Source organism: Schistocerca nitens, chromosome 9, assembly GCF_023898315.1.
Source record: "Schistocerca nitens isolate TAMUIC-IGC-003100 chromosome 9, iqSchNite1.1, whole genome shotgun sequence".
NCBI classification, from domain to species: Eukaryota; Metazoa; Arthropoda; class Insecta; order Orthoptera; family Acrididae; genus Schistocerca; species Schistocerca nitens.
Window position 1 is genome coordinate 36,702,170 of NC_064622.1, and position 27,647 is coordinate 36,729,816.

Consider the following 27,647-nt stretch of genomic DNA (forward strand, 5'->3'; position numbering starts at 1 on the left):
CTGGATTACTTCATCCCAAACACTCGAGCAGTACTAGCGAATGGGTCAGCCTAGTATTCTATATGCTGTCTCGTTTGCAGATGAATCACTTTCCCAAACCTCTCCTAACAATACAGAAGTCGAGAATTCGCCTCTCTGCTACTGTCCTTAAGCGCTCGTTCAATTTAATATCGTTTTACAGTGTTACGCCTAGATATTTGATCGACGAAACTGTGTCAAGCAGTACACCTCCAATGCTATAATAGAACATTATGAGATTGTTTCACCTACTCATCTGCATTAACTTACATTTTTCTATATTTAAAGAAAGGTGTCATTCATCACACCAAATAGAAATTTTGTCATCTTGTGCCTTCCCATAGTCGCTCAACGGCAACGCCTCCCCATACACCACAAAATCATCATAAAACGGCCGCACACTGCTGCTCAATCTGTCTGGCAGATCACTTACGTATGTACATAATAAGAAAAATCATCTCACACTTCTCTGGGTCACTTTTGACGATACCCTTGTCTCTGAGTAAAACTCACCGCCGAGGAGAACATACTGGGTTGTCTTACCTAAGGAAGTCTTCGAGCCTCTCACATATCTAAGAATCTATTCTTTATACTGTTACCTTCGTTAACAGTCTGCAGTGCGTTACCGAGTCAAACACTTTCTGGGTTACTAAGAGTACGGAATCTGCCTCTTGCCATTCATCCATGGTTCGCAGGATATCATGTGAAAAAAAGACTAGCTGAGTTTCGTAAGAATGTTGCTTTCTAAATCTATGCTGATTTTTGGACAGAAGCTTTTCCGCCTCAAGGAAATTTATTATATTCGAACTGATGATATGTTCGAGAATTCTGCAACAGTACGATGTTAAGGGTATTGGTGTGTTAAGGATATCTGTCTTAAAGTTTGAAGGTCCGTTCTGTTATCTTTCTTATGTACGGGGGTCACCTGCGCTTTTTCCAGCCGCTGGGGACTGTACACTGGACGAGAGAGACGCGATACAGGCAAACTGAGTAAGGAGCCAATGACGTAGAGTACTCGCCGTGAACGGAACTGGCATTCCGTCTCGACTTGACGACTTAATTGTTTTCAACACTTCCTGTAGCTTCTCTTCGGCCGGGATACCTATTACTATGTCCTCCATACGGGAGCCTGTGCGATGTTGAAATGACGGTACGTTTGTACGATCCACCTGCGTGAACGATTTCTGAACCACAAGAGTTAAATCTTCGGCGCTCCTTTTCTTTCTTCTGTTGGCACACCTGTCTGGTCCATGGGTAGCTGGGTAGAAGCCGTCGATCCGCCTAGCGATTTTACGTAGGAACAGAATTTGTTCGCGTTGTCGGCAAGATCTTTTGCTAGAGTTTAACGGTGGTGGTTGTCGTATGATTGGCGCATAGAATTTCTACTAACTTTTGCCTGTTGTCATTTCCGTGTTCTTTTTTGAACAGAGAGTGCAACGGTCTCTGCTTCCACAGCAATTCTTCTTGCATCTGTCTCAAACCACTGAGCTCTTTGACTTGTAACCTGAATTTATCTTGTGCTTTAATTTTACCCCCGTCTTTGGAACTCCGTTTTAGTAACGACAGTTTTGTTAATTTTACGTTGATCGTCCTCAGAAAACAGTCATAAACTGCGTTCTTCTCTCTCTCTCGTAAATTCTATTACATTTGATCTGCATCTACAGGTGCATCTACTTCAGTATTCTGGAAACCACTGTGAAGTTCTTGGCGCAGCGTATGTCCCATTCTGACCATTATTAGGGCTTCGTCCCGTTCTATTGACGCACGGATCGCGTGAAGATTAATCGTTAAATCTTTCTCTGCGTGCTTTAATTAGTCGAATCTCGTCTTCGCGATCCCTACGGGACCGATACCATAGGCGCTTGCAGTACATTCCGAATCATCATTTAAAGCTGGCTGTAGAAGCTTTCTAAATAGACTTTCTAGGGATAGTTTCCATCTACTAGTTTTCGTCTACCAGTTCAGTTTCTTTTGCGTCTCTGTGACACTATCGCATGGGTCAAACAAACCTGTGACCATTGGAGCGGCCCTTCTCCGTGTATGTTTAATATGCCTGTTATTCCTATTTGGTACTGGTCCCACACACGTGAACAATTTTCTAGGACTGGTCGTACGAGTGTTTTGTAAGCAATCTCCTTTATATACTGATTCCATTTTCCCAGTGTTCTACCAATAAACCGAAGTCTGCCATCTGATTTACCCTATGTGATCGTTCCCCTACATATTCCAACTAAGTAATAACCCAGGTATTTGTATGAATTGGCTGATTCTGTGACTCACAGGTATTGCAACCATAGGATACTACGATTTTCCGTTAGTAACCTACAGGATTTTACGTTTCTGAGGAAGTAAAGCAATTTACCAATCTCTACACCCCTTAGAAATCTTATCGCACTAAATTATCTGTACATACTGACTGACTATACGGTAGTATAGTTAAAAGAGGGGCAAACTTAGCCGCAAATTCAGAATAAAATCTAACAGGGGCTCCATCAGGCTCTGCAACTTCGTTTAGATTTAACGATTTCAGTTGTTTCTCAACACCGCTGACTCTCACTTACTTCGCTGATATTTTCAGTGCTACGAGGACTGATTTTCGGCTGTTCTTCAGGGTCTCCCTTTATAAAAGAACATTTGAAATGGAGTTATATACACTCCTGGAAATTGAAATAAGAACACCGTGAATTCATTGTCCCAGGAAGGGGAAACGTTATTGACACATTCCTGGGGTCAGATACATCACATGATCACACTGACAGAACCACAGGCACATAGACACGGGCAACAGAGCATGCACAATGTCGGCACCAGTACAGTGTATACCCACCTTTCGCAGCAATGCAGGCTGCTATTCTCCCATGGAGACGATCGTAGAGATGCTGGATGTAGTCCTGTGGAACGGCTTGCCATGCCATTTCCACCTGGCGCCTCAGTTGGACCAGCGTTCGTGCTGGACGTGCAGACCGCGTGAGACGACGCTTCATTCAGTCCCGGCCGGCCGAAGTGGCCGTGCGGTTAAAGGCGCTGCAGTCTGGAACCGCAAGACCGCTACAGTCGCAGGTTCGAATCCTGCCTCGGGCATGGATGTTTGTGATGTCCTTAGGTTAGTTAGGTTTAACTAGTTCTAAGTTCTAGGGGACTAATGACCTCAGCAGTTGAGTCCCATAGTGCTCAGAGCCATTTGAGCCATCCAGTCCCAAACATGCTCAATGGGGGACAGATCCGGAGATCTTGCTGGCCAGGGTAGTTGACTTACACCTTCTAGAGCACGTTGGGTGGCACGGGATACGTGCGGACGTGCATTGTCCTGTTGGAACAGCAAGTTCCCTTGCCGGTCTAGGAATGGTAGAACGATGTGTTCGATGACGGTTTGGATGTACCGTGCACTATTCAGTGTCCCCTCGACGATCACCAGTGGTGTACGGCCAGTGTAGGAGATCGCTCCCCACACCATGATGCCGGGTGTTGGCCCTGTGTGCCTCGGTCGTATGCAGTCCTGATTGTGGCGCTCACCTGCACGGCGCCAAACACGCATACGACCATCATTGGCACCAAGGCAGAAGCGACTCTCATCGCTGAAGACGATACGTCTCCATTCGTCCCTCCATTCACGCCTGTCGCGACACCACTGGAGGCGGGCTGCACGATGTTGGGGCGTGAGCGGAAGACGGCCTAACGGTGTGCGGGACCGTAGCCCAGCTTCATGGAGACGGTTGCGAATGGTCCTCGCCGATACCCCAGGAGCAACAGTGTCCCTAATTTGCTGGGTAGTGGCGGTGCGGTCCCCTACGGCACTGCGTAGGATCCTACGGTCTTGGCGTGCATCCGTGCGTCGCTGCGGTCCGGTCCCAGGTCGACGGGCACGTGCACCTTCCGCCGACCACTGGCGACAACATCGATGTACTGTGGAGACCTCACGCCCCACGTATTGAGCAATTCGGCGGTACGTCCACCCGGCCTCCCGCATGCCCACTGTACGCCCTCGCTCAAAGTCCGTCAACTGCACATACGGTTCACGTCCACGCTGTCGCGGCATGCTACCAGTGTTAAAGACTGCGATGGAGCTCCGTATGCCACGGCAAACTGGCTGACACTGACGGCGGCGGTGCACAAATGCTGCGCAGCTAGCGCCATTCGACGGCCAATACCGCGGTTCCTGGTGTGTCCGCTGTGCCGTGCGTGTGATCATTGCTTGTACAGCCCTCTCGCAGTGTCCGGAGCAAGTATGGTGGGTCTGACACACCGGTGTCAATGTGTTCTTTTTTCCATTTCCAGGAGTGTAGAATTCCTTTATTCTGCTACCATCAGATTCCAAATCTTTAATAATACTGGCAATGAAGCTGAAGTTTCCACGAATGTACTCCAGCGCAGTTTCGATTTTAGGCTCAGTAAAGGTATATTGTACCGCTCCTGCTGAAAGTGAAGGTTGTCTCGAAAATGAATCGTTGTTTTCACGGGTAGGAAATACAGACTACAAAAATTTAAAACTCTTCATTCCACGTACCGCACCTCGCTTCGGCAGCTGCTAGGATCGGCAGCAATCCTCTATAGAGCGATAAACATTTCTAGGCTTTGAGGGACACTTTATTAGTGTATGAAATTATTGTATATTACGTGGGCCAGTCAGGTAAAGTGGATTAAATTTGGACAAAATACACAGAGGTTAGTTTTGCCTTAAGAATGTTGGCCGCGACATCGGATTGCGTAACAAGAAGTTTGTTTTGTTAAATTCCGACAATCATCAGCACCTTAAGACCGTGATTCACAAAATGAGCTACTGTTGAATGATTTGTGGGTTCCAAGACTCTACAGGAAATCGATAATAACTTTGGGGTATTTTCTACGGCAACTTCGCCAGTAACGTGGTTGACAGCGTAACGTCAATAAACGTCAATCGATGCGTGTGTGATTACTTATATCGCGTGGTACACTATTCGGAGCCTCCTGGTACCAAAAATCTAAATATGTTTTCCTTAATATCGACTCATTAGGAAAATCTTACTCATAATAGTTATAAAAACGAGCGATATTCAGGCACTTGTCTGTACCATGGAATGTTCGCAGCCGGACGATGTGTCCGAGCGGTTCTAGGCGCTTCAGTCTGGAACCGCGCGACCGCTACGGTCGCAGATTCGAATCCTGCCTCGGACATGGATGTGTATCATGTCCTTAGGTTAGTTAGGTTTAAGTAGTTCTAAGTTCTAGGGGACTGATGACCTCAGATGTTAAGTCCCATAGTGCTCAGAGCCATTTGAACCATTTGAATGTTCGCAGAAATTATAGTGGAGCACATATCATGGAAAAATTCATTTTTTTGAATCTGTGTCAGCAACATTTTCTTCTTAGACGATAGCACTGCTTTTTTATTTGCTTACAGACCATTATGCTATTGAAGTTAGGAGTTCATAGAGCACCCGATGTACGTACTGCAAGCTAGATATACAGCAATCTCTCCATCAGTAGTAACGTCTATTGTAGCCCAATGCCTTAGTTTAGATGATAAGTCCAGTAACGACCGGGTCATTTTCTATTTCCCGATCGGCCGATCCGACGATCTTCAAACGCGGAAAGGGTAAATCATCAGCCTTGCACATAGATTGTCTTACGTCCTGTAGGATGTCTTTCGATTGCAGCTTTGGCATATGTATTAGGAGACGAAACAGTGACGAATTATGCGATTCTTGAAAATCTCGGACTGAATGTTCACAGTTGGGTATCCACTTTTCTCAGCTAGGATGGATTTTTAACTCACCGGTAGTGCATGTTGGTGAAGAGTAGCTCTCCACGATGTTGCATGGGAACGCCGCATCACTCCATAGTTCCGAAACTGATTTTGAAAGTCAGTGATATGAAGCTTTTCAAGAAGCGAAATACGGAAAAAGATGAAATTCGTTGCATACTGGCGCGCACAACGTGAAGACGAAATAACTTTGGCATGCTGTGATAGCCAAGTAACATAGTTTGAGGAAACAGACCATACATAGAAAGAATTGATACAGTTTAATACAGAAAGTAACCGATAGGAATACGCAATGCGACGAAATGAAATGACAGTGTTGTTCAAAGGTAATAAATAATCACAATGAAGTCACCGCCCTTCCTATGGGTTTTACAAAAGGCGGGACATGGTTCTCAGTGAGCTGTTGGATGACCACGGACAGAAATGCATGCTGTGCAACGTGCTCCCAAATTGGCCACCAGCCTAGTAAGGAATTCTTGTGGCTGGGTGTTCAGTTCCTCCACCAGCGTCTTTGGCAGCTGCTGGACGGTCTTCGATGCGTGTGTCTCCACAATACATCCCACACGTAGTGTGTGCGAATGGAGTCTCCACCCTGTTATTCGACGCTGTCTTGCATTGTCACCCATAAAAAAGAAGTCAGGACCGAACGGACTCCTGAAAACACCCACATTTGGAAAGAATAATCTCAATAACTTTAATCGGTGAGTGCACCGTGTTCAATGATTTGGAGGTCAGTACGCCAATGCAACACTGTGCCTCGCCATACCATAACACGTGCACCACCAAAACGACCATGTCGACAATGTTCGTGTGTGCAACACGCGTTGCACCACCTGCCATATGACGATACTTCGAGAATCACTATTCAGACTAAATCTGCCCTATGTGGGAAGACTAAGCGACGGCGCACCCCGTTGGTACAGTCTCTACGCACTTGGCACCACCGCTGATATGCAGGTGTCAGCGGAACTCAGCGTACTGGTTGTGGGGTGAAGAGACCACCCCCCATGAAGTCGCCGTGCCACTGAGCAGCGTGAAATTGCATGCCTCGCAGTCCTGTTAAATGTGGCTGCCACTGCACTCGCAGTTTGACGCGGCTCCCTTCCTGCTGGTTGCACAACGTAGCAGTAATCTGCTGCTATAGTTGACCGTATTCGACCACCTCATCTGGAACGGAATCCTCCCCATGCATGTGAAACAGTGCTGTTAGCATTACCAAACACCTGGGCTAACCTCGTCACACTTTGTCCTTTTCCAATTTCCCGATGAGTCTTCCCTGTGTGATGCGATCCAGATGTCGTTCTCAGGCCATGTTGTAGGTGCGTTCACTGCACTGTGACTGACACACGCTGTCTTTTCCTGTTCCTTCAACTGCCTAGTTTTACGGGGCCAACCCCATTTGGCGCTATAGTCACGCTCACCTCAAGTCATGTGACGTACATCTTTCTATGCATGCGTGGGAGGACTCTGGCCACATGCTCCAGCGCTTTCATTATTGCCACCGGGAAATTAGTATGTTAAGTTGCTTCCCCTACCTCGTCGTTGCGTTTTGGAGAGCAATTCATTATCCGCAGTACAGTCATTGGCTGAATGTCTCCGCAGTGACATGTGGCTTGTGTGTTACCGTTGCTTAAGTATTCGGTACTATTCTTTTCCGTTGCGTTATTTTATTCTTTGCGCCTACTCTTTCTTGATATTTTTTGTAGTTTCTGGAAAGACTGATAGTTAGTTTTTGGCACACTCAGGATATCTTTCAGCATACAACCGTAACGTTTCTCTAACAATTTGGCGACATCCGCATTTAAGGAAAGCCATATCCATTTTTTCGGCTGTCGTGTGTAATGTGACATTCTGAATAGCTTCAGGAGCAAGTTGTCTGATCGCTGCAACAGTGCAGCACAGTAGAAGGTTTCAAGTGTACAGGTAAGCACGCGAAGTGTATGTGACGTGCGTGTTTACGAACATTTGCTAGAGAGGAACAGACGATTGTGGGACCTCTTCTCCTGACCACGCACATTAAGTCAGCTCATTTCAAAACATGGGGAGAACAGAAAAAAAGAGGTCTTCGTTTCAACTTCAGCCCCGCCAAATATCGTGTATATTGCACTGGTGCGTACTTGACCAGCGCAGCAGTGATATTCCAGTCTTAAGTCGATATGCTACATGGCGTGACAGTGGAGAGTGAATCCAACAGCTGCATATACACTCCTGGAAATTGAAATAAGAACACCGTGAATTCATTGTCCCAGGAAGGGGAAACTTTATTGACACATTCCTGGGGTCAGATACATCACATGATCACACTGACAGAACCACAGGCACATAGACACAGGCAACAGAGCATGCACAATGTCGGCACTAGTACAGTGTATATCCACCTTTCGCAGCAATGCAGGCTGCTATTCTCCCATGGAGACGATCGTAGAGATGCTGGATGTAGTCCTGTGGAACGGCTTGCCATGCCATTTCCACCTGGCGCCTCAGTTGGAACAGCGTTCGTGCTGGACGTGCAGACCGCGTGAGACGACGCTTCATCCAGCCCCAAACATGCTCAATGGGGGACAGATCCGGAGATCTTGCTGGCCAGGGTAGTTGACTTACACCTTCTAGAGCACGTTGGGTGGCACGGGATACATGCGGACGTGCATTGTCCTGTTGGAACAGCAAGTTCCCTTGCCGGTCTAGGAATGGTAGAACGATGGGTTCGATGACGGTTTGGATGTACCGTGCACTATTCAGTGTCCCCTCGACGATCACCAGTGGTGTACGGCCAGTGTAGGAGATCGCTCCCCACACCATGATGCCGGGTGTTGGCCCTGTGTGCCTCGGTCGTATGCAGTCCTGATTGTGGCGCTCACCTGCACGGCGCCAAACACGCATACGACCATCATTGGCACCAAGGCAGAAGCGACTCTCATCGCTGAAGACGACACGTCTCCATTCGTCCCTCCATTCACGCCTGTCGCGACACCACTGGAGGCGGGCTGCACGATGTTGGGGCGTGAGCGGAAGACGGCCTAACGGTGTGCGGGACCGTAGCCCAGCTTCATGGAGACGGTTGCGAATGGTCCTCGGCGATACCCCAGGAGCAACAGTGTCCCTAATTTGCTGGGAAGTGGCGGTGCGGTCCCCTACGGCACTGCGTAGGATCCTACGGTCTTGGCGTGCATCCGTGCGTCGCTGCGGTCCGGTCCCAGGTCGACGGGCACGTGCACCTTCCGCCGACCACTGGCGACAACATCGATGTACTGTGGAGACCTCACGCCCCACGTGTTGAGCAATTCGGCGGTACGTCCACCCGGCCTCCCGCATGCCCACTATACGCCCTCGCTCAAAGTCCGTCAACTGCACATACGGTTCACGTCCACGCTGTCACGGCATGCTACCAGTGTTAAAGACTGCGATGGAGCTCCGTATGCCACGGCAAACTGGCTGACACTGACGGCGGCGGTGCACAAATGCTGCGCAGCTAGCGCCATTCGACGGCCAACACCGCGGTTCCTGGTGTGTCCGCTGTGCCGTGCGTGTGATCATTGCTTGTACAGCCCTCTCGCAGTGTCCGGAGCAAGTATGGTGGGTCTGACACACCGGTGTCAATGTGTTCTTTTTTCCATTTCCAGGAGTGTATTTCAGATATTGCTTGTGTAGCCTGTTTAATATATGATAGCGATCCTGCCTGGTTGTCAGGATAAAATAAGGTGTGGAGCACTCTTAGAAGGTCGGCTAGCCGCGCAGTCTAACGCGCAGCTTCCCGAGCTGGAAGAGGTGCCGGTCCCTGGCACGAATCCGCCTGACGGATTAGTGTCGAGGTCCTGTGTGCTGGCCAGACTGTGGATGGTTTTTAAGGCGGTTTTCCATCAGCCTCGGCAAATGCGGGTTGGTTCCACTTATTCCGCCCCAATTACACTATGTCGTCGATTGCTGGGCAAAGGCTGCCTCCGTGTACGCGTACTCCATACTTGCTCTACCACGCTAACATTTAGGGTACATTCCTCTGGTATGAGACATTTCCTGGGTGGAGGGGGGGGGGGGGGGGCGGGGGTGTTGTCCACTGGGGGTCGAACCGCACAACAACACTGGAAAAGGTGTGGGGCGGCGGTGGGGTTGGTGGACTGCTGTGGTCTGTTGTGGGGCTGTGAACCACTGAGGGCTACTGCGGGATAAAGCCCCTCCATCGTTTCTAGGTCCCCGGTTCAATACACACTCCAGAAGGTACTTTTACGTCATTTTTAATCGGTAATTTTTAACCGGTAATGACGTATATAGACTTAAAACTAAACTAATACCGATATCATTCGAAATTGTTGGCAACAAAATTTCCTTAGGGTGACTCCACTTTTGTAAATATTTCTCCTACTATCTTAATAGTACACTTAACAGATTCAAATGTATTTGTGTGCGAGCGGTCTAAGGCGCTGTAGTCATCGACTGTGCGGCTGGTCCCGGCGGAGGTTCGAATCCTCCATCAGGCATGGGTGTGTGTGTATGTTTGTCCTTAGGATAATTTAGGTTAAGTAGTGTGTAAGCTTAGGGACTGATGACCTTAGCAGTTAAGTCCCATAACATTTCACCCACATCTGAACAGTTTTGTATTTGCGTGCACGTATTTGTACCGTTTTAGTGGATGGCCATTCTTCTATATTGTGGCAGTGCCACAAGGTGGATCTGGGTCCCTCCTTATTGCAGTCATCTCAAAAACTGTTATCTGAGCAGAAAACGTCATTAGAGTTTTCTGTAGAATCCTTTTGCAAATTGGCATATAATTTTTTTGCAAGATTACAGCTCTTCGTGTAATAATGTTTCTTTCTCTCAATGCTGCAAAACTACTAGAATTTGGTGCGGAGAACTAGAAGTAAAACATATCAGTCAGGAACTACAAAAAAGGATATATTTCGTGAAAGCCACGTGTCAGCTTCAGCGGTCGCGCAGTATTCTGCAGTGATGCCCGGTGCCGACAACTGTCCACAAAGTTTCGATGCACGGATGTGCCGTAATCGAAACCGGTCCGTTGCCGATTGGTCGGCTAGTTGAAGTTGCGCAGGAAGCTCGGAATAAGCATATCGGGCATTAACCGTGAGGATTTTACATGCAAAGATTCCCATGAGAATGCATGTCGCATTCCATCGGCTTCTGGCATTTTCGGATCCATTCATCTCGAGATGCAATCTGAGCTAAAAAAAAATGTGCTATGCGAACCATTTGCCAGTGGATCATGCGACTGCGACCCTTTTGAAAGTCGTAATGACACAAGTGATGAACGTGACTATGATTTTAATTGAAAAATGCAAAATCTTTCAACGGTGAAAAAACACAGTCAACAGATTTCAAATAATTTTTTAATACACTGACCTATGTTTCGAGAACTCTAAGGATGTTTTCATCATTCAAAAATTATCTGCAAGTGGTTGACTGTGTTTCCGCTGCGTTGAAACTTACATACTGTTGCATTTGAGGCTGACTGCAGTTCAATTTTACTGCCGCCAACTTGTATTTCGCGGAAAGACCACAAAGATAAGATGAGAGAGATTAGGGCTCGTAGAGAGGCATATAGGCGGTCATTTTTCCCGCGTTCTGTTTGGGAGTGGAACAGGGAGAGAAGATGCTAGTTGTGGTACGAGGTACCCTCCGCCACGCACCGTATGGTGGATTGCGGAGTATGTATGTAGATGTAGATGAAAGACAGCCAATCTCAAAACTGGAAAATGTAAAATATAGAATGAAACAACTCGATACGGCTATTTCGACTTCTAATTCGTTATCAGCGACCTCTCTCTACTGTAAACTGGAAGTTTTACTCGAATTCGCTGAATTTATAGTTTTTGATCCGTCAAATTGTATCCATTGTTCTCAGTTTTGTATTTCCGATATCGAATTCCTAATCAGCTACCCAAAGATTCTAAAAATAACGCAGGTTTCATGCCCAGGTTTTGAAGTGAGTTGGCCCACTGAACACCGAGACAATGGTTTATGGCGCTATTGTCCGTTAACTACCTGACGACATACGCTATGTTGTTTAAGTCCCGTTCATAGATTCTTTCCTATGTCACAGAGAAGGAAGTAGCTTCATTATAAAAAAAAAAAAATTCAGTGTCATAATTCGACAGCTGAAAACTTTAAAAGTTACTTGCATATGTCCTAAAATTCACCACATTGTCCGCTGTAACTTTGCAGAAATCGCAACTCGGTATATTTTCTCGTCATATAAATATTTTGGGTGGCCTGTCTCAGGAACCTCACGCAGAATATTTCAGTTAGCAAGTCGTTTTCTTGTGTGACGGACAGACGGTAAATGCCCTGCTAATGGCTCCTGTATTGTTTCGTGTGGGAGACCAGACGGTCGTATAGCCAGGAGGTGCATCGTTCTACGCGGGGCGATGCGGCAGGATACGCGCCCGCCCCAAGGCTAGCGGCGCTTTGTTCCTGCCAAGGACTGCGGAAAGGAACAGCTGGGCGGGGAGGAAGCACTAAGACTCGGCCGTTCCTCGCTCCGCCGTGAACTGCGCCGGAAGAGCGCAATAAACAGCGCAGCCTCCGTCGATCCGCAATCTCTCGTCTCACACTCGCAAACGCAAAATCTTCAACTATCATCAGCGACGTAAAGTTTAGGTCAAGGCGCTACGCCCTCATACCCCAACCGAGAATTGCCACATCTCCTTCCAAGAATCTACCAAACTGGACGATTTAAATGTTGAATCTCAGTGGCAGATTTCTCAGCAAGTTCTGATAAACTGTAATCGAAATTTGTTTCCGTTCCTTCGGAAGCATGGTGAATAAGCTTCCCACTTTTCGATTAATTGAAGTGGCACGCACATCAACCCAGTGATAAAGCATACTGGGCTTAGGAGCTGGATGCCGGCCAGAGTGGCCGAGCGGTTCTAGGCGCTACAGTCTGGAACCGCGCGTCCGCTACGGTCGCAGGTTCGAATCCTGCCTCAGATGGCAGTTATAAGAGTCGAGGGGCATGAAAGGGAAGCAGTGGTTGGGAAAGGAGTGAGACAGGGTTGTAGTCTCTCCCCGATGTTATTCAATCTGTATATTGAGCAAGCAGTAAAGGAAACAAAAGAAAAATTCGGAGTAGGTATTAAAATTCATGGAGAAGAAGTAAAAACTTTGAGGTTCGCCGATGACATTGTAATTCTGTCAGAGACAGCAAAGGACTTGGAAGACCAGTTGAACGGAATGGACAGTGTCTTGAAAGGAGGATATAAGATGAACATCAACAAAAGCAAAACGAGGTTAATGGAATGTGGTCAAATTAAATCGGGTGATGCTAAGTGGATTAGATTAGGAAATGAGACACTTAAAGTAGTAAAGGAGTTTTGCTATTTAGGGAGTAAAATAACGGATGATGGTCGAAGTAGAGAGGATATAAAATGTAGACTGGCAATGGCAAGGAAATCGTTTCTGCAGAAGAGAAATTTGTTAACATCGAGTATAGATTTAAGTGTCAGGAAGGCGTTTCTGAAAGTATTTGTATGGAGTGTAGCCATGTATGGAAGTGAAACATGGACGATAACCAGTTTGGACAAGAAGAGAATAGAAGCTTTCGAAATGTGGTGCTACAGAAGAATGCTGAAGATAAGGTGGGTAGATCACGTAACTAATGAGGAGGTATTGAATAGGATTGGGGAGAAGAGAAGTTTGTGGCACAACTTGACTAGAAGAAGGGATCGGTTGGTAGGACATGTTTTGAGGCATCAAGGGATCACAAATTTAGCATTGGAGGGCAGCGTGGAGGGCAAAAATCGTAGAGGGAGACCAAGAGATGAATACACTAAGCAGATTCAGAAGGATGTGGGTTGCAGTAGGTACTGGGAGATGAAGAAGCTTGCACAGGATAGAGTAGCATGGAGAGCTGCATCAAACCAGTCCCAGGACTGAAGACCACAACAACAACAACAACATGTTCTAGGGGACTGATGACCTCAGAAGTTAATTCCCATAGTGCTCAGAGCCATTTGAACGATTTTTAGGAGCTAGATACACATTAGAGAAGGACAGTCTCGAAATTTTCAGGAGGATAGATGTAGATGTAGCAGGTGGCGTGCCTCATACTTCGAAGTTGTGTGACATGACCGCTACTATTCACGATATGTACAGGGTGGGCAGAACAATTGCCCAGAACAGTGTTTCATGCACCTTAAGACAGGTAACCAAACATACGACGGCTACTCAGAAAGTGAGTTCCGATAGGTCGCGAAATGGAAAACAATATGAAAATACGGTGAAGTTTTGCACAGATGTGTTGCGTAGTGTTTCTACTATGCCCATCGATCGCGGCATGTCGCTCTTTTCAGCTCTGAGCGCTCAGTGAACACGCAGAGACGCCTAGAAAATAGTGTCTCCTGATGTGTCGGCAGCTGGGCCAACACCTTGTAAATAGAGGTGGCTTAAAAAGGCACGCGAGACTAACGCAGACGGGCGTGAAGTACTGGAACAGGATACGTAATTAATGCTATGAAGAAAAGAACGGAGTTTCTCATATACTTATCTTTAATTTCTTCTTGTACATCTCTATGGTGAACACAAGTGAGACTCTAATTACAATCACTGTAAGGCTAATGGCGCCTTGTTAGTTCGTAGCCATTAACTTAGCTGAAGGCTATTCTGTCTCTCGGCTAATGAGAGAGAAAGGCTTCGTACGTCTAGTCGCTAGCTCTGTCGTCCGTACAACTGGGCTGAGTTCGAGTCAGTCTCTCGAGACCTGCCTTGTGGTGGCGCTAAGTTTGCGATCACACGGTGGCGACACGCGGGTCCGACATGTACTACAGGACCGCGGCCGATTTAAGCTACCACCTAGCACGTGTGGTGTCTGGCTGTGACACCACATCTCCCGCCAAGTACGAGGGCCTGGTGACCATTTCGCCTGATATCATGCAGCCCGCATAATAACTGTCGCACGTTTCATTTTTCATGAAAATTCTCGGCCGCACTGTGCAGGGGCAGTGAAGATGCTCCTCCAGCGTTTTCGATGGGAGGTGTTTGACCACCCATAATTGTCTCTTCCTGAGTTTCATCTCTGCTGACACGAAACACTGGCTATGAAGACAACATTTTGGCACAGACAACGAGCTGTACGCGAGCGCAGAGAATTGGCGGAAAGCACTGGCTGCTACCTTCTATGACGAGGGAATTGGAAAGTTGGTACAACGCTACGACAAATATCTAGGTCGGAGCGGGAGCGGCGATTATGTAGACAAGTAGCTGTAAGGTGTAGCTAACTATTGCAAATAAAACAGTTTTGATTTTCGCAATGGTTTCCATTTTGCGATAGATAGGAACTTACTTTCCAAATAGCCCACGTGTATTATCCGTCACGGGTGTGCATGTTGTAAGTTGGGTTGCCTATCTTAAGCTGTGGAAAAATTTGTAGTGCGAGTTTTATTTGGTCCACCCTACATAAATGACACGGATAATGATATATTCAGTGCTATGAAACTACTCACAGGCGAAGCAGTTTCGTACAGGGAGGCAGTATCGTTGCAAATCTATTACCAAATACATTGAGACTTGTATATGCTTGGTGCAAAGATTGTGAGCCGAAGTAGAAACTTAAGGAAATATTATTCTGTTGTATGGATGTAAAGATCAGATATGAGTTGATTAAACTATCGGCGATAAATCACGGAGATCAGACCCAGCCTTCACGTATCTAGCAATATGTATCGGCCGGCCGGGTTGGCCGAGCAGTTCTAGGCGCTTCAGTCTGGAACCGCGCGACCGCTACGGTCGCAGGTTCGAATCCTGCCTCGGGCATGGAGGTGTGTGATGTCCTTAGGTTAGTTAGGTTTAAGTAGTTCTAAGATCTAGGGGACTTATGACCACAGATGTTGAGTCCCATAGTGCTCAGATCCATTTGAACCATCCAATATCTATCCGCAGCATTTTAAGGTGGAACGACCACCTGAATCTAACGATCCGGAATACAAAATCTAGACTCATATTGGTCATCCTAAAAAGAATGTAATCACGCACGAGGTAATTGGCTTATTGGCTCTGCATCTACGTCTACATCAATGGTCAGCAAATCACTGTGAAGTGCATGGCAGGGGGCACTTCCCATTTACCCCTTACTAGGATTTCCTCCAGTTCCATTTATGTATGGATCACGGAAAGAATGCTTGCTCAAATGTCACTTTGCTCCGTGCAGCTTGTGTAATGTTCCCTTCGCGACCCCTATGGCAGCGGTGCTAGTAGTATATACCTAGGTTTATCAGTTAAAGCTGGTTCTTGAAACTTCACGGGAAAGTTTGCTTCGTGTGTCAGTCCAGTTCTTTCTCCATCTCCTGACGCCGTCCCATTTCTCAAAAAAACCTGTCACCATTCGTACTGACCATATTTCTATACTTCCAGTATCCCCTGTTAGACCTACAGGATTCACACATTTCAGGTACCTTCTAAGATGGGTCGCAAGAGACCTATGTGGGTATTGCTTTTACTCCAGTGTTCTACATCTGGAACCTGCTTTACTTGCAACTGACGAAGCCTCCGTGATCGTTATGATCTCATATCCCCGCAAAGTGCTACTCCTACGTAAGAGGGGTGTTTAATAAATAATGTAACAGTTTTTTTCTGAAAGCAGTTTGGTTTTATTCAGAATTTCAGTACACCTGACTACAAAGTACTGTTTTTCCGCATAGTTTCCGATCAATGCAACGGCCTTATGCCACCTGACCAGGAGGACCCATATGCCCGCATGGTAGCACTCTACTGCTCGGCGGCAGAGCCAACGTCTTGCTGCATCAATAACCTCCCCATCATCAATCTTCTGCTTCACGTGGAGTTCATCCTTCATTGGGTCAAAAAGATGGAAGTCGGAGGGTGCAAGATCTGGCTATAGGGTAGATGGGGAAGAACAGTCCAATGAAGTTTGTGAGCTCCCCTCAAGTGCGCAGACGTGTCACAGGTTTTGCGTTGCCATGGAGAAGGAGAAGTTTATTTGAATTTTTGTTGCAACGAACACGCTGAAGCCATCCTGACCACCAAGGATGCTCCAATGAGTACAATGCATCTGTCGTACCGTTAATAACTTACAGTCTGGAAACAATGACACTCGTAAATAACGGAGGGCCCAAAAAGCATTGGAGAGGCGAATGCTGGGCATTACCCTCAGAGACGTGGACAAGTGGTCAGATGACGAAGTGTCTTCATTTGAAAGTCTACACTAAATTCACTTGAAAATTACTATACAGTCGAAACTGCGCAGTAGTGCCGGTTACTACTGCATATGTAAGAAAATTTTTATCAATCAATGACAGACAGCGCGGAAGAGAGCACTTAAAACCAGAGATTAATGATAGCTACAAGTACTGTACAATGTAGTGTAAGTAAGGGTAAATCCCAACGATTTTCAGTTTTTCTAATATTGCGGTCAGTGGAAGGTAGATTTTCTTGCGATATCAAATTAAAATCATAACTTTGGTTGTTACCTGTAACCCTTCCAACATCATATCTTCCTAATTATTAATTACAGAGAAATTTACGATTTAGTTAGAATACAAATTGTGGGATTTTACCCCACAAAATGGGGAAAAGACCCGCAGAGTGGTTCTTTGACGCATTTGCGGTAAACATTGGTAAATATGGCTTGACGGCGTAATAAAAAGATCTAAAATAACCCCTTGTAACATTTTTGTATTGTAGCCAATTTACCCAAAGCAATATAAACTGAAATGTATCGTAAATTGATCATAAAGCTTGGATTTTTTTACAAAAAGTAGTACTCTTCTCCTAACGAAAGGAGGATTAGTAGGGTAACGTGAAAGAGTTCAGTTACCAAGGCAAAATAATTAGGTACCTAGTAAACAATCTACTTTGTTAAGAACTCTGATTTTTCTTGAAATCCGAGGCTGTTATTTTCTTCTTGTTTTTCTTCTTCTCCTTCTTCTTCGGATACTTCTTCGCGAAAGAGGAAGTACTCATGTATACCTTAGCTACATCATGATGTGAGAAGTCTGAATCTGACTCTGAAGAAGAGTCAACTGGCTCTGTGATGTGCTTTTTTTTCCTTTTCGTTGACATTGATGTAGTAGACTCTATCTTACATCGTTTTGTTTCTATTGCATGCTCTTTTCTTTCTTTTGCACGTCTTTACTTCTCAGTACCAAGTTTTTCTTTTCCTATGCCGCTATTTTACGAGAAATGCACCATTGTTGATTTTTGGGATTAACTATAATGATTATTTCGACGCGAAAGTGAAGCCTAAATGCCATAGTGTCATCGAGTGACTCGTTGTTTCTTCTTTTAAAACCTTGAATTATCCAATTTTTGAGTAATACATCAGAAAAGTGGCATGTAAGTGGTGAATAACAGACTTACCACATTTTCTCACCTCTGGATTGACATGCCTGGCAGAAGTGTCATGGGACGGAAAGTTACAAGAAGACAAACAAGTCGCCTGGTCGTCAACTTTAGAATCGATGGTAGCCAGTTGAAAACCTCGGTGCTGGCTTTTACGCCATGCGGGGCATTGCCCCCACCTACCTTACATGTTGCGCGCATTACGTCAGTGTGTGTTTTGTGTGTTGTAGGCGAGCGACCGCTCTGGCGTTGTGCGCGGATCGTACACGTACTTGGACGACAAGGGCGTGCAGCGCACCACGGAGTACATCGCTGGGCCCAACATCGGCTACAAGGTGGTCAGCATGCGCAAGGGCCCAGTGCCCTACCTGCCGCCCACGAACACCATCGGCACCGGCGCAGGAGGCCTCGGCGGGGGCGGAGGCGGGGGTGGCGGCTTCGAGGGACTCAGTACTGCCGCCACCGGGGGCACGGGGTACGTGACGTACGTGCCCCACGACACACTCCTACTGACGCTTAGACTACTGGACGGAGGGGGTTCCGGCACTGCCTAATACATACACTGTGTTTACACGAGGGGCGATGTATTTGACGCACATGTTGCACGACTCTCTACTACCCATACATTGTGTGCCGTGTGTACGTGACGTAAGTGCCACAACAATCTCTCCTACTGTCTGACTGTGGAGGGATGGGGGTACCCACATTTGGTGTATTGCAGACGCGTGTTACGTGCAACGTGCTCCAGCACTCTGTGCTACTGACGCTTACAGTACTGGACAACTGGAGTACAAGCATTACTCCTACCCAGACTGTGTCTACTACAGGGACAGTGGCCATGACGTATGTGCTCCGGAACAACATTACTGCCCATTAAAATTGCTACAGCACGAAGATGACATGCTACAGAAGTGAAATTTAACCGACACGAAGAATATGCTGTAATATGCAAATGATTAGCTTTTCAGAGCATACACACTAGGTTGGCGCCGGAGGCGACACCTACAACGTGCTGGCATGCGGAAAGTTTCCAACCGATTTCTCATACACAAACAACAGTTGACCGGCGTTGCCTGGTGAAACGTTGTTGTGATGCCTCGTGTAAGGAACTGTAATCTACTGAGAAAGTAGGTTGATTACAAAATCCTCGTTCGGCTAATGCTTGAACAATGGTCGACAGGCCGTGCGGTTAAAGGCGCTGCAGTCTGGAACCGCAAGACCGCTACGGTCGCAGGTTCGAATCCTGCCTCGGGCATGGATGTTTGTGATGTCCTTAGGTTAGTTAGGTTTAACTAGTTCTAAGTTCTAGGGGACTAATAACCTCAGCAGTTGAGTCCCATAGTGCTCAGAGCCATTTGAACCATTTTAATGGTCGACAGTCTGGAATCCGTACCGGACAAAATTAGTAGTAAGCGCGAAAGCATCACGGAAATCATCATATGGCTCCAATGGCTGATGCTACAGAGCATCAATGTGTGTTTTTACGAGAGCGTACGTTTCTGCAAGAATCTACCTATGTATAGCTACCTTGTACTCGTATCTCACGACAAGTCCGTGAAAGGAAAATCAGAGAGGTTTGAGCTCACATGGAGGCTCACCAGCTAATATGGACTGGAACAGGGAAGGCGGCAAGCGACAGTGATAATCGAAGTAAATATGGCCACAGACGATAATTTTGGTTGCTGAGTATAGATGAGATGTTTTAAAAATGTTCGTCGTACACTCATGACAATAAGTAAAGGGATTTTGGAGATTCCTGAAACAACATGTGACACTAAGATAATGGTATACGAAACGTTGTTCTGAAGATATTGGGATGCGTCAAAATCTGATCATGAAATTTAAATCCGCAGAATTTGAAAATGAACTCATACAAAATCGTTTGGAGTAAACTAGTAAACAAGAGGAGACATTAATGTATAATTGGTTCCCTCTCCGGACCACCAGACTCACCCCCGAACACAACGAAAAGATTCATAGAAAACCTAAATGGTATGTACCCCAATGAAAAGGTCGTCATTGGATTAGACTAAACATACAACAACAATCTGGCAGTTTTGTGCCTGAAGAATGTGATCAGTAATCCTTTGAAACAATACTAAATGCTTTCTCAGAAAGGTATACACAAACATAGCTTGGATTCCCAATCAAGACGGAATTATTTTAGATCCAGTAGCAACAAGCAGATCGTACGTCTATGATTATGTGATGTTGAAACTGATATCAGAGATCATGCGGCACTCTTAGCAACAATGATCACCGAAGTACAAAGTGAAACTAAAAAGAAGTAGGAGGGTGTACTTCCAGTTAACAAAGATAGATGGCAGTTGCGACCAGTCTCAAGGAGGATCTTAGAGCTCTTAGTTCTGAGCAGGAACATGTAGAACTTGTACTCATGTTTCATAGTTGATGAATGAATGGAATGATACGACCTAGGACGATAGCTAATGGTTTAAGAATGGGGACGGGAGTACACTCCATCATATACAGTCTATTTAAAAAAACTGTCTACAGAACTATCGACTGCTACACAGTAGTGAAAACAATTATATATACGGTTGTGGATTAAGAGATGCTAAATGAAATGTGTTGGTGTACCAAAAGGTAAATATGTGAAGCTTCCAGCACGTTCTGTGGCAGAATACAACCGAAAGACTTTCAGAAAACTGGAACAACTTCTGGTAGTATGTGAAGGTCGCGAGGGGCAGCGTGACTAGATACTCATGAAATAAACAGGAACAGAACATGAGAGTAGCAGAGCACGAGTAGATATTCTGGACCCGGTTTCCGACACGTTCTTCACAACGGCCTGGAGTATTGGCCTGAGTTTAATTCCTGCAGCACTGCACAAATGAATGGCATAAACACTAGTGTCAGTGACGTTGAGAAACTGTAGAAATCATTAAAATGAACAAGCCCCCAGAGCCCGATGAAATCCTTCTTAGATTCGGTACAAATATGTAGCTGGGTGATTTGCTCTCATTTCCATAATATATCGTCGCTATAATTAAACTTTCGCCACTTGAGAGGGTCACTTGAAATATGTGTTCCTAAGATGTAGAGGCAATCTGGTTTAATTACTATACTGAGCTGCTATAATTTTGTGTACTTGGAGATAAATTTCGTCTTGTACATGTGCTGAGCAATTACATGCGCAGTTTCCATCTTTTGGCAAAGAATTTCATTTGCTTCATTTCGATTCATTTTCTTGAATGGTCTCAGTGATATATTTAAATTGTGGAACTAGTTTTATTTTACCATATTTAGTCTCTATGAATTTTGGTGCTTATTTCTTTCACGTCAAGTGTTCTGCTGTTTCAAAAGATATTTGGAGACCGAATTTTTCTGAAGTTTCTTTCAGGAGTTCAGTCTGAGTTTAGAGCTGCCGAGATGTCACGAGTTAATATTGCTAAATCGTCGGTAAATGCTGGACAATCTACAAATAAAACTTTGAACATGGCTGCTAAGGTTCAGTGACCGTGTCAGAATTATATTAGAAAAAGTAAGCCCTCGGTCACAAATATTAAATGAAAATTGACCGCCCGCATCTCGTGGAAGTGCGGTAGCGTTCTTGCTTCCCACGCCCGGGTTCCCGGGTTCGATTCCCGGAGGGGTCAGGGATTTTCTCTGCCTCCTGATGGCTGGGTGTTGTGTGCTGTCCTTAGGTTAGTTAGGTTTAAGTAGTTCTAAGTTCTAGGGGACTGATGACCATAGATGTTAAGTCCCATAGTGCTCAGAGCCATTTGAACCATTTTTTGAAAATTGACCAGGTTTCGACGCTACTATGTGCGTCGTCTTCAGAATTAGACTAACTGTTCTACAACATATTAGGTATATAATACATTCTACATCTACATCTACATTCATACTCCGCAAGCCACCCAACGGTGTGTGGCGGAGGGCACTTTACGTGCCACTGTCATTACCTCCCTTTCCTGTTCCAGTCGCGTATGGTTCGCGGGAAGAACGACTGTCTGAAAGCCTCCGTGCGCGCTCTAATCTCTCTAATTTTACATTCGTGATCTCCTCGGGAGGTATAAGTAGGGGGAAGCAATATACTCGATACCTCATCCAGAAACGCACCCTCTCGAAACCTGGCGAGCAAGCTACACCGCGATGCAGAGCGCCTCTCTTGCAGAGTCTGCCACTTGAGTTTATTAAACATCTCCGTAACGCTATCACGGTTACCAAATAACCCTGTGACGAAACGCGCCGCTCTTCTTTGGATCTTCTCTATCTCCTCCGTCAACCCGATCTGGTACGGATCCCACACTGATGAGCAATACTCAAGTATAGGTCGAACGAGTGTTTTGTAAGCCACCTCCTTTGTTGCTAGACTACATTTTCTAAGCACTCTCCCAATGAATCTCAACCTGGTACCCGCCTTACCAACAATTAATTTTATATGATCATTCCACTTCAAATCGTTCCGCACGCATACTCCCATATATTTTACAGAAGTAACTGCTACCAGTGTTTGTTCCGCTATCATATAATCATACAATAAAGGATCCTTCTTTCTATGTATTCGCAATACATTACATTTGTCTATGTTAAGGGACAGTTGCCACTCCCTGCACTAAGTGCCTATCCGCTGCAGATCTTCCTGCATTTCGCTACAATTTTCTAATGCTGCAACTTCTCTGTATACTACAGCATCATCCGCGAAAAGCCGCATGGAACTTCCGACACTATCTACTAGGTCATTTATATATATTGTGAAAAGCAATGGTCCCATAACACTCCCCTGTGGCACGCCAGAGGTTACCTTAACGTCTGTAGACGTCTCTCCATTGATAACAACATGCTGTGTTCTGTTTGCTAAAAAATCTTCAATCCAGCCACACAGCTGGTCTGATATTCCGTAGGCTCTTACTTCGTTTATCAGGCGACAGTGCGGAACTGTATCGAACGCCTTCCGGAAGTCAAGAAAAATAGCATCTACCTGGGAGCCTGTATCTAATATTTTCTGGGTCTCATGAACAAATAACGCGAGTTGGGTCTCACACGATCGCTGTTTCCGGAATCCATGTTGATTCCTACATAGTAGATTCTGGGTTTCCAAAAACGACATGATACTCGAGCAAAAAACATGTTCTAAAATTCTACAACAGATCGACGTCAGAGATATAGGTCTATAGTTTTGCGCATCTCCTCGACGACCCTTCTTGAAGACTGGGACTACCTGTGCTCTTTTCCAATCATTTGGAACCCTCTGTTCCTGTAGAGACTTGCGGTACACGGCTGTTAGAAGGGGGGGGGGGGGGCAAGTTCTTTCGCGTACTCTGTGTAGAATCGAATTGGTATCCCATCAGGTCCAGTGGACTTTCCTCTGTTGAGTGATTCCAGTTGCTTTTCTATTCCTTGGACACTTATTTCGATGTCAGCCATTTTTTCGTTTGTGCGAGGATTTAGAGAAGGAACTGCAGTGCGGTCTTCCTCTGTGAAACAGCTTTGGAAAAAGGTGTTTAGTATTTCAGCTTTACGCGTGTCATCCTCTGTTTCAATGCCATCATCATCCCGGAGTGTCTGGATATGCTGTTTCGAGCCACTTACTGATTTAACGTAAGACCAGAACTTCCTAGGATTTTCTGTCATTAATAAAGTTAAAGTTTGTACCGACTGGAAAAGATGCAGTACTTAAAAGTCACATATTAAAAAAGGGTCTAAGCCGGAGAGGCGACGTCATGAATAGTTGTGAGATGGTGAGCTGATAAGGGCTGCTCGTACTGTGAACAAGGGTTGCAACAAGACTGAGGTGCCCACGTTAGAAAGTGTGGGCAAGTAAACATGGTGTTGCTACGAGCGCCATCTAGTAGTCGCAGAAACAACTAGGCTACTGTACATTCAAAATTAGACACATGAAATTGTGATGCAGCTGATTCAGGCATAACGTAAGCACTAATAATAGGATGAAGTTACATATTTATCTGCTTTAAATAGATACAACGTTAGTTATGACATACAAGAAAACAGCAAAGATGTGACAGGAAAACAACATTTCGGTAAACTGCATGAATCTACAGGAGCCTAGTTGTTTCTGCGGCTACTAGATTGCGCTCGTAGCAACACCATGTTTACTTGCCCACACTTTCTGGCGTGGGCACCTCAGTTTTGTTGCAACCCTTGTTCACAGTACGAGCAGCCCTTATCCGCTCGCCATCTCACAACTATTCATGACGTCGCCTCTCCGGCTTAGATCCTTTTTTAATATGTGACTTTTAAGTACTGCATCTTTTCCAGTCGGTACAAACTTTAACTTTATTAATGTATTATATACCTAATATGTTTTAGAACAGTTAGTCTAATTCTGAAGACGACGCTCATAGTAGCGTCGAAACCTGGTCAATTTTTACTTAATATTTGTGACCGAGGGCTTATTTGTTCTAATATAATCCATAAATAACTGGCCACTGCCTAAAGTGATTTACAACGTAATTCAGTTGCACCATATTTCACAGGCAGCATACTTAAAATATTCGTAAGAACAGAGTAGTGTAGCAGGCAGCAATAGTGAAGCTTGTTATGTTCCGCAGGAGGCCGACGTCGCCTACGGCGAGTACGCCCGGCGCTGGTGCAGGGTCCCTGTTCGAGTCCAGCGCGGGCACCACCTTTCCTGCAGCTGGAGGTGGTGGTGGCGCCGGTCTAGCAGGGGGCGCTGGCGGCTTCCCGGGCCCTGGGGGCGGCGCCGGGGGCGGCACCACGGGGACCGGCTCGTCCATCTTCAACACGCGGCCGCAGCGACCCACCACGGCGCTGCTGCCCGCTGCAGGCTCACACACCCCTGCACCGCCTGGAGGCGGCGGCTACACCGATCAGGACATATTTGGGTACGTCCTCCCAAAGCCTGTACAGCCGGCTTTAATTAAAGCTCTGAGCAGCGTATTTCTCTATCCTGCCACTGGTTCAACACTTCTCCTGTCTCCAGACATAACAGTTAATAATGACAATAACGTCTTTTCCTGCACTTCCATGCTGTACAGTGACTACCAAACCTGGCTAAGCTGCCCAAATACTACAATACTGGCCATTAAAATTGCTACATCAAGAAGAAATGCAGATGATAAGTGGGTATTCATTGGACAACTATATTATACTAGAACTAACATGTGATTACATTTTCACGCAGTTTGGGTGCATAGATCCTGAGAAATCAGTACCCAGAACAACCACCTCTGGCCATAATAAAGGCCTTGATACGTCTGGGTATTGAGTCAAACAGAGCTTGGATGGCGTGTACAGGTACAAATGCCCATGCAGCATCAACACGATACCACAGTTCATCACGAGTAGTGGCTGGCATACTGTGACGAGCCAGTGCTCGGCCACCATTGACCAGACGTTTTAAGTTGGTGAGAGACCTGGAGAATGTGCTGGCCAGGGCAGCAGTCGAACATTTTCTGTACACAGGAAGGCCCGCACAGGACCTGCAACATGCGGTCGTGCATTATCCTGCTGGAATATAGGGTTCGGCAGGCACCGAATGAATGGTAGAGCCACGGGTCGTAACAAATCTGAAATGTAACTTCCACTGTTCAAAGTTCCGTCAATGCGAGCAAGAGGTGACCGAGACGTGTAACCAATGGCAACCCATACCATCATGCCGGGTGATACGCCGGTATGGCTTCCAATGTGCGTTCACCGCGATGTCGCCAAACACGGATACGACCATCATGATGCTGTAAACAGAACCTGGATTCATCCGAAAAAATGACGTTTTGCGATTCGTGCACCCAGGTTCGTCGCTGGGTACACCATCGCACGCGCTCCTGTCTGTGATGCAGCGTTAAGGGTAACCGCAGCCATGGTCTCCGGGCTGATAGTCCATGCTGCTGCAAACGTGGTCGAACTGTTCGTGCAGATTGTTGTTGTCTTGCAAACGTCCCAATCTGTTGACTCAGGGACCGAGACGTGGCTGCACGATCCGTTACAGCCATGCGGATAAGATGCCTGTCATCTCGACTGCTAGTGATAGGAGGCCGTTGGGATCCAGCAAGGCGTTCCGTATTACCCTCCTGAACCCACCGATGCCATATTCTACTAACAGTCATTGGATCTCGACCAACGGGAACAGCAATGTCGCGATACGACAAACCGGAATCTCGATAGGCTACAATCCGACCGTTATCAAAGTCGGAAACGTGATGGTACGCATTTCTCTTCCTTACATGAGGCATCACAACAACGTTTCACCAGGCAACGCCGGTCAACTGCTGTTCGTGTAAGAGAAATCGGTTGGAAACTTTCCTCATGTCAGCATGTTGTAGGTGTCGCCACCGGCGCCAACCTCGTGTGAATGCTCAGAAAAGCTAAACTGTATATCACAGCATCTTCTTCCCGCCGGTAAATTTCGCGTCTGTAGCACGTCATCTTCGTTGTGTAGCACTTTTAATGACTGGTAGTATAAATAAGCTGACGGAAAAAATCGTAACACCAAAAAAATTAAATATTAATGTAGAGTAAAGAATGTTCGGCAATACATTGGTCTAGGTAACATATTTAAGTGATCGATATTGCAAGATACAGGTTAATGTTAGGCGTGAAATTCTGGTACATTAATAACCGGTGTCATTGCAGAATGTTGAATTCAAGCATGCATAGTGTTGTACATATGTCGGATGTCAGTCTGTGGGACGTAATTCAATGCCTGTTGCACTTGGTCTGTCAATACAGGGACAAATAATGTTAGTTGCGGACGAAGCTTGGGTTACCGATCTCCGATGATGTCCCTTATGTGCTCGATTGGCGACACATCTGGTGATCGAGCAGGCCAAGGCAACATGTCGACACTCTGTAGAGCATGTTGCGTTACAACAGTGGCATGTGGGCGAGCGTTATCATGTTGGAAAACACCCCCTGGAATCCTGTTCATTAACGGCAGCTCGTGGACTAAGCAGATTAACGTACAAATTTGCAGCGGGCTGCATGGGATAAGCACGAGAATGTTCCTGTTATCATGCCAAATCGCACCCCAGACCGTAACTCCTGCTGCACGCAGGTCCAATGTGTGTAACACGCAAGCAAGTTTGTTGCAGGCCCTGAACTGGCCTCCTTCTAACCGACACAAGGCCATCACTGGTACTGAGACTGAACCATGCATCATTAAAAACTAGAACAGACCTACACTCTGCACTCTAATGAACCCTCACTTGACACCCATTCAGTAGCAAATGGTGGCGGTTTGGGATCAGTGCAATGCACGTTACATGGCGTCCGGCTCAAGCGTTCCTTTAAGTAACAGTTCATTGTATCACTGTGGTTCCAACTGCCATTCAGATTGCTGTTGTAGATGCAGTACGGTGAGCTAGGGCCACACACCGAATACGACAGTCTTGCCTCTCGGTAGCCCAAGCAGCCGTTCGAAGCCCAGTCTTTTTGCCACCTTACATTCTCGTGACCAGCGCTGTACAGTGGCTACATTCTTGCCAAGTATATCTGCAGCATTACAGGAGGAGTATCTAGCATCTCGTAGCCCTAATACGCGGCCTCGTTCAAACTCTGTGAGGCGCTGACAGTGGCGACTTCGCCGCCTTAAAGGTGTTTTTGATTAACAGCAACACACCACGTCCAATCTCAAAGGTAACTAACG

The 27,647-nt window shown here is 46.2% G+C and overlaps 1 protein-coding gene across 1 annotated transcript in view; it reads left to right on the top strand.

The window, feature by feature from the left end:
* LOC126203553 (loricrin-like) overlaps nucleotides 1–27,647 on the top strand; it is a 131,968-nt gene that overhangs the window by 59,077 nt on the left and 45,244 nt on the right. Inside the window, exons 5-6 of the mRNA XM_049937875.1 lie at nucleotides 18,289–18,533; nucleotides 24,595–24,888. Of these exons, the coding sequence (XP_049793832.1) occupies nucleotides 18,289–18,533; nucleotides 24,595–24,888 (539 nt within the window). The remainder of the gene's footprint in view (nucleotides 1–18,288; nucleotides 18,534–24,594; nucleotides 24,889–27,647) is intronic.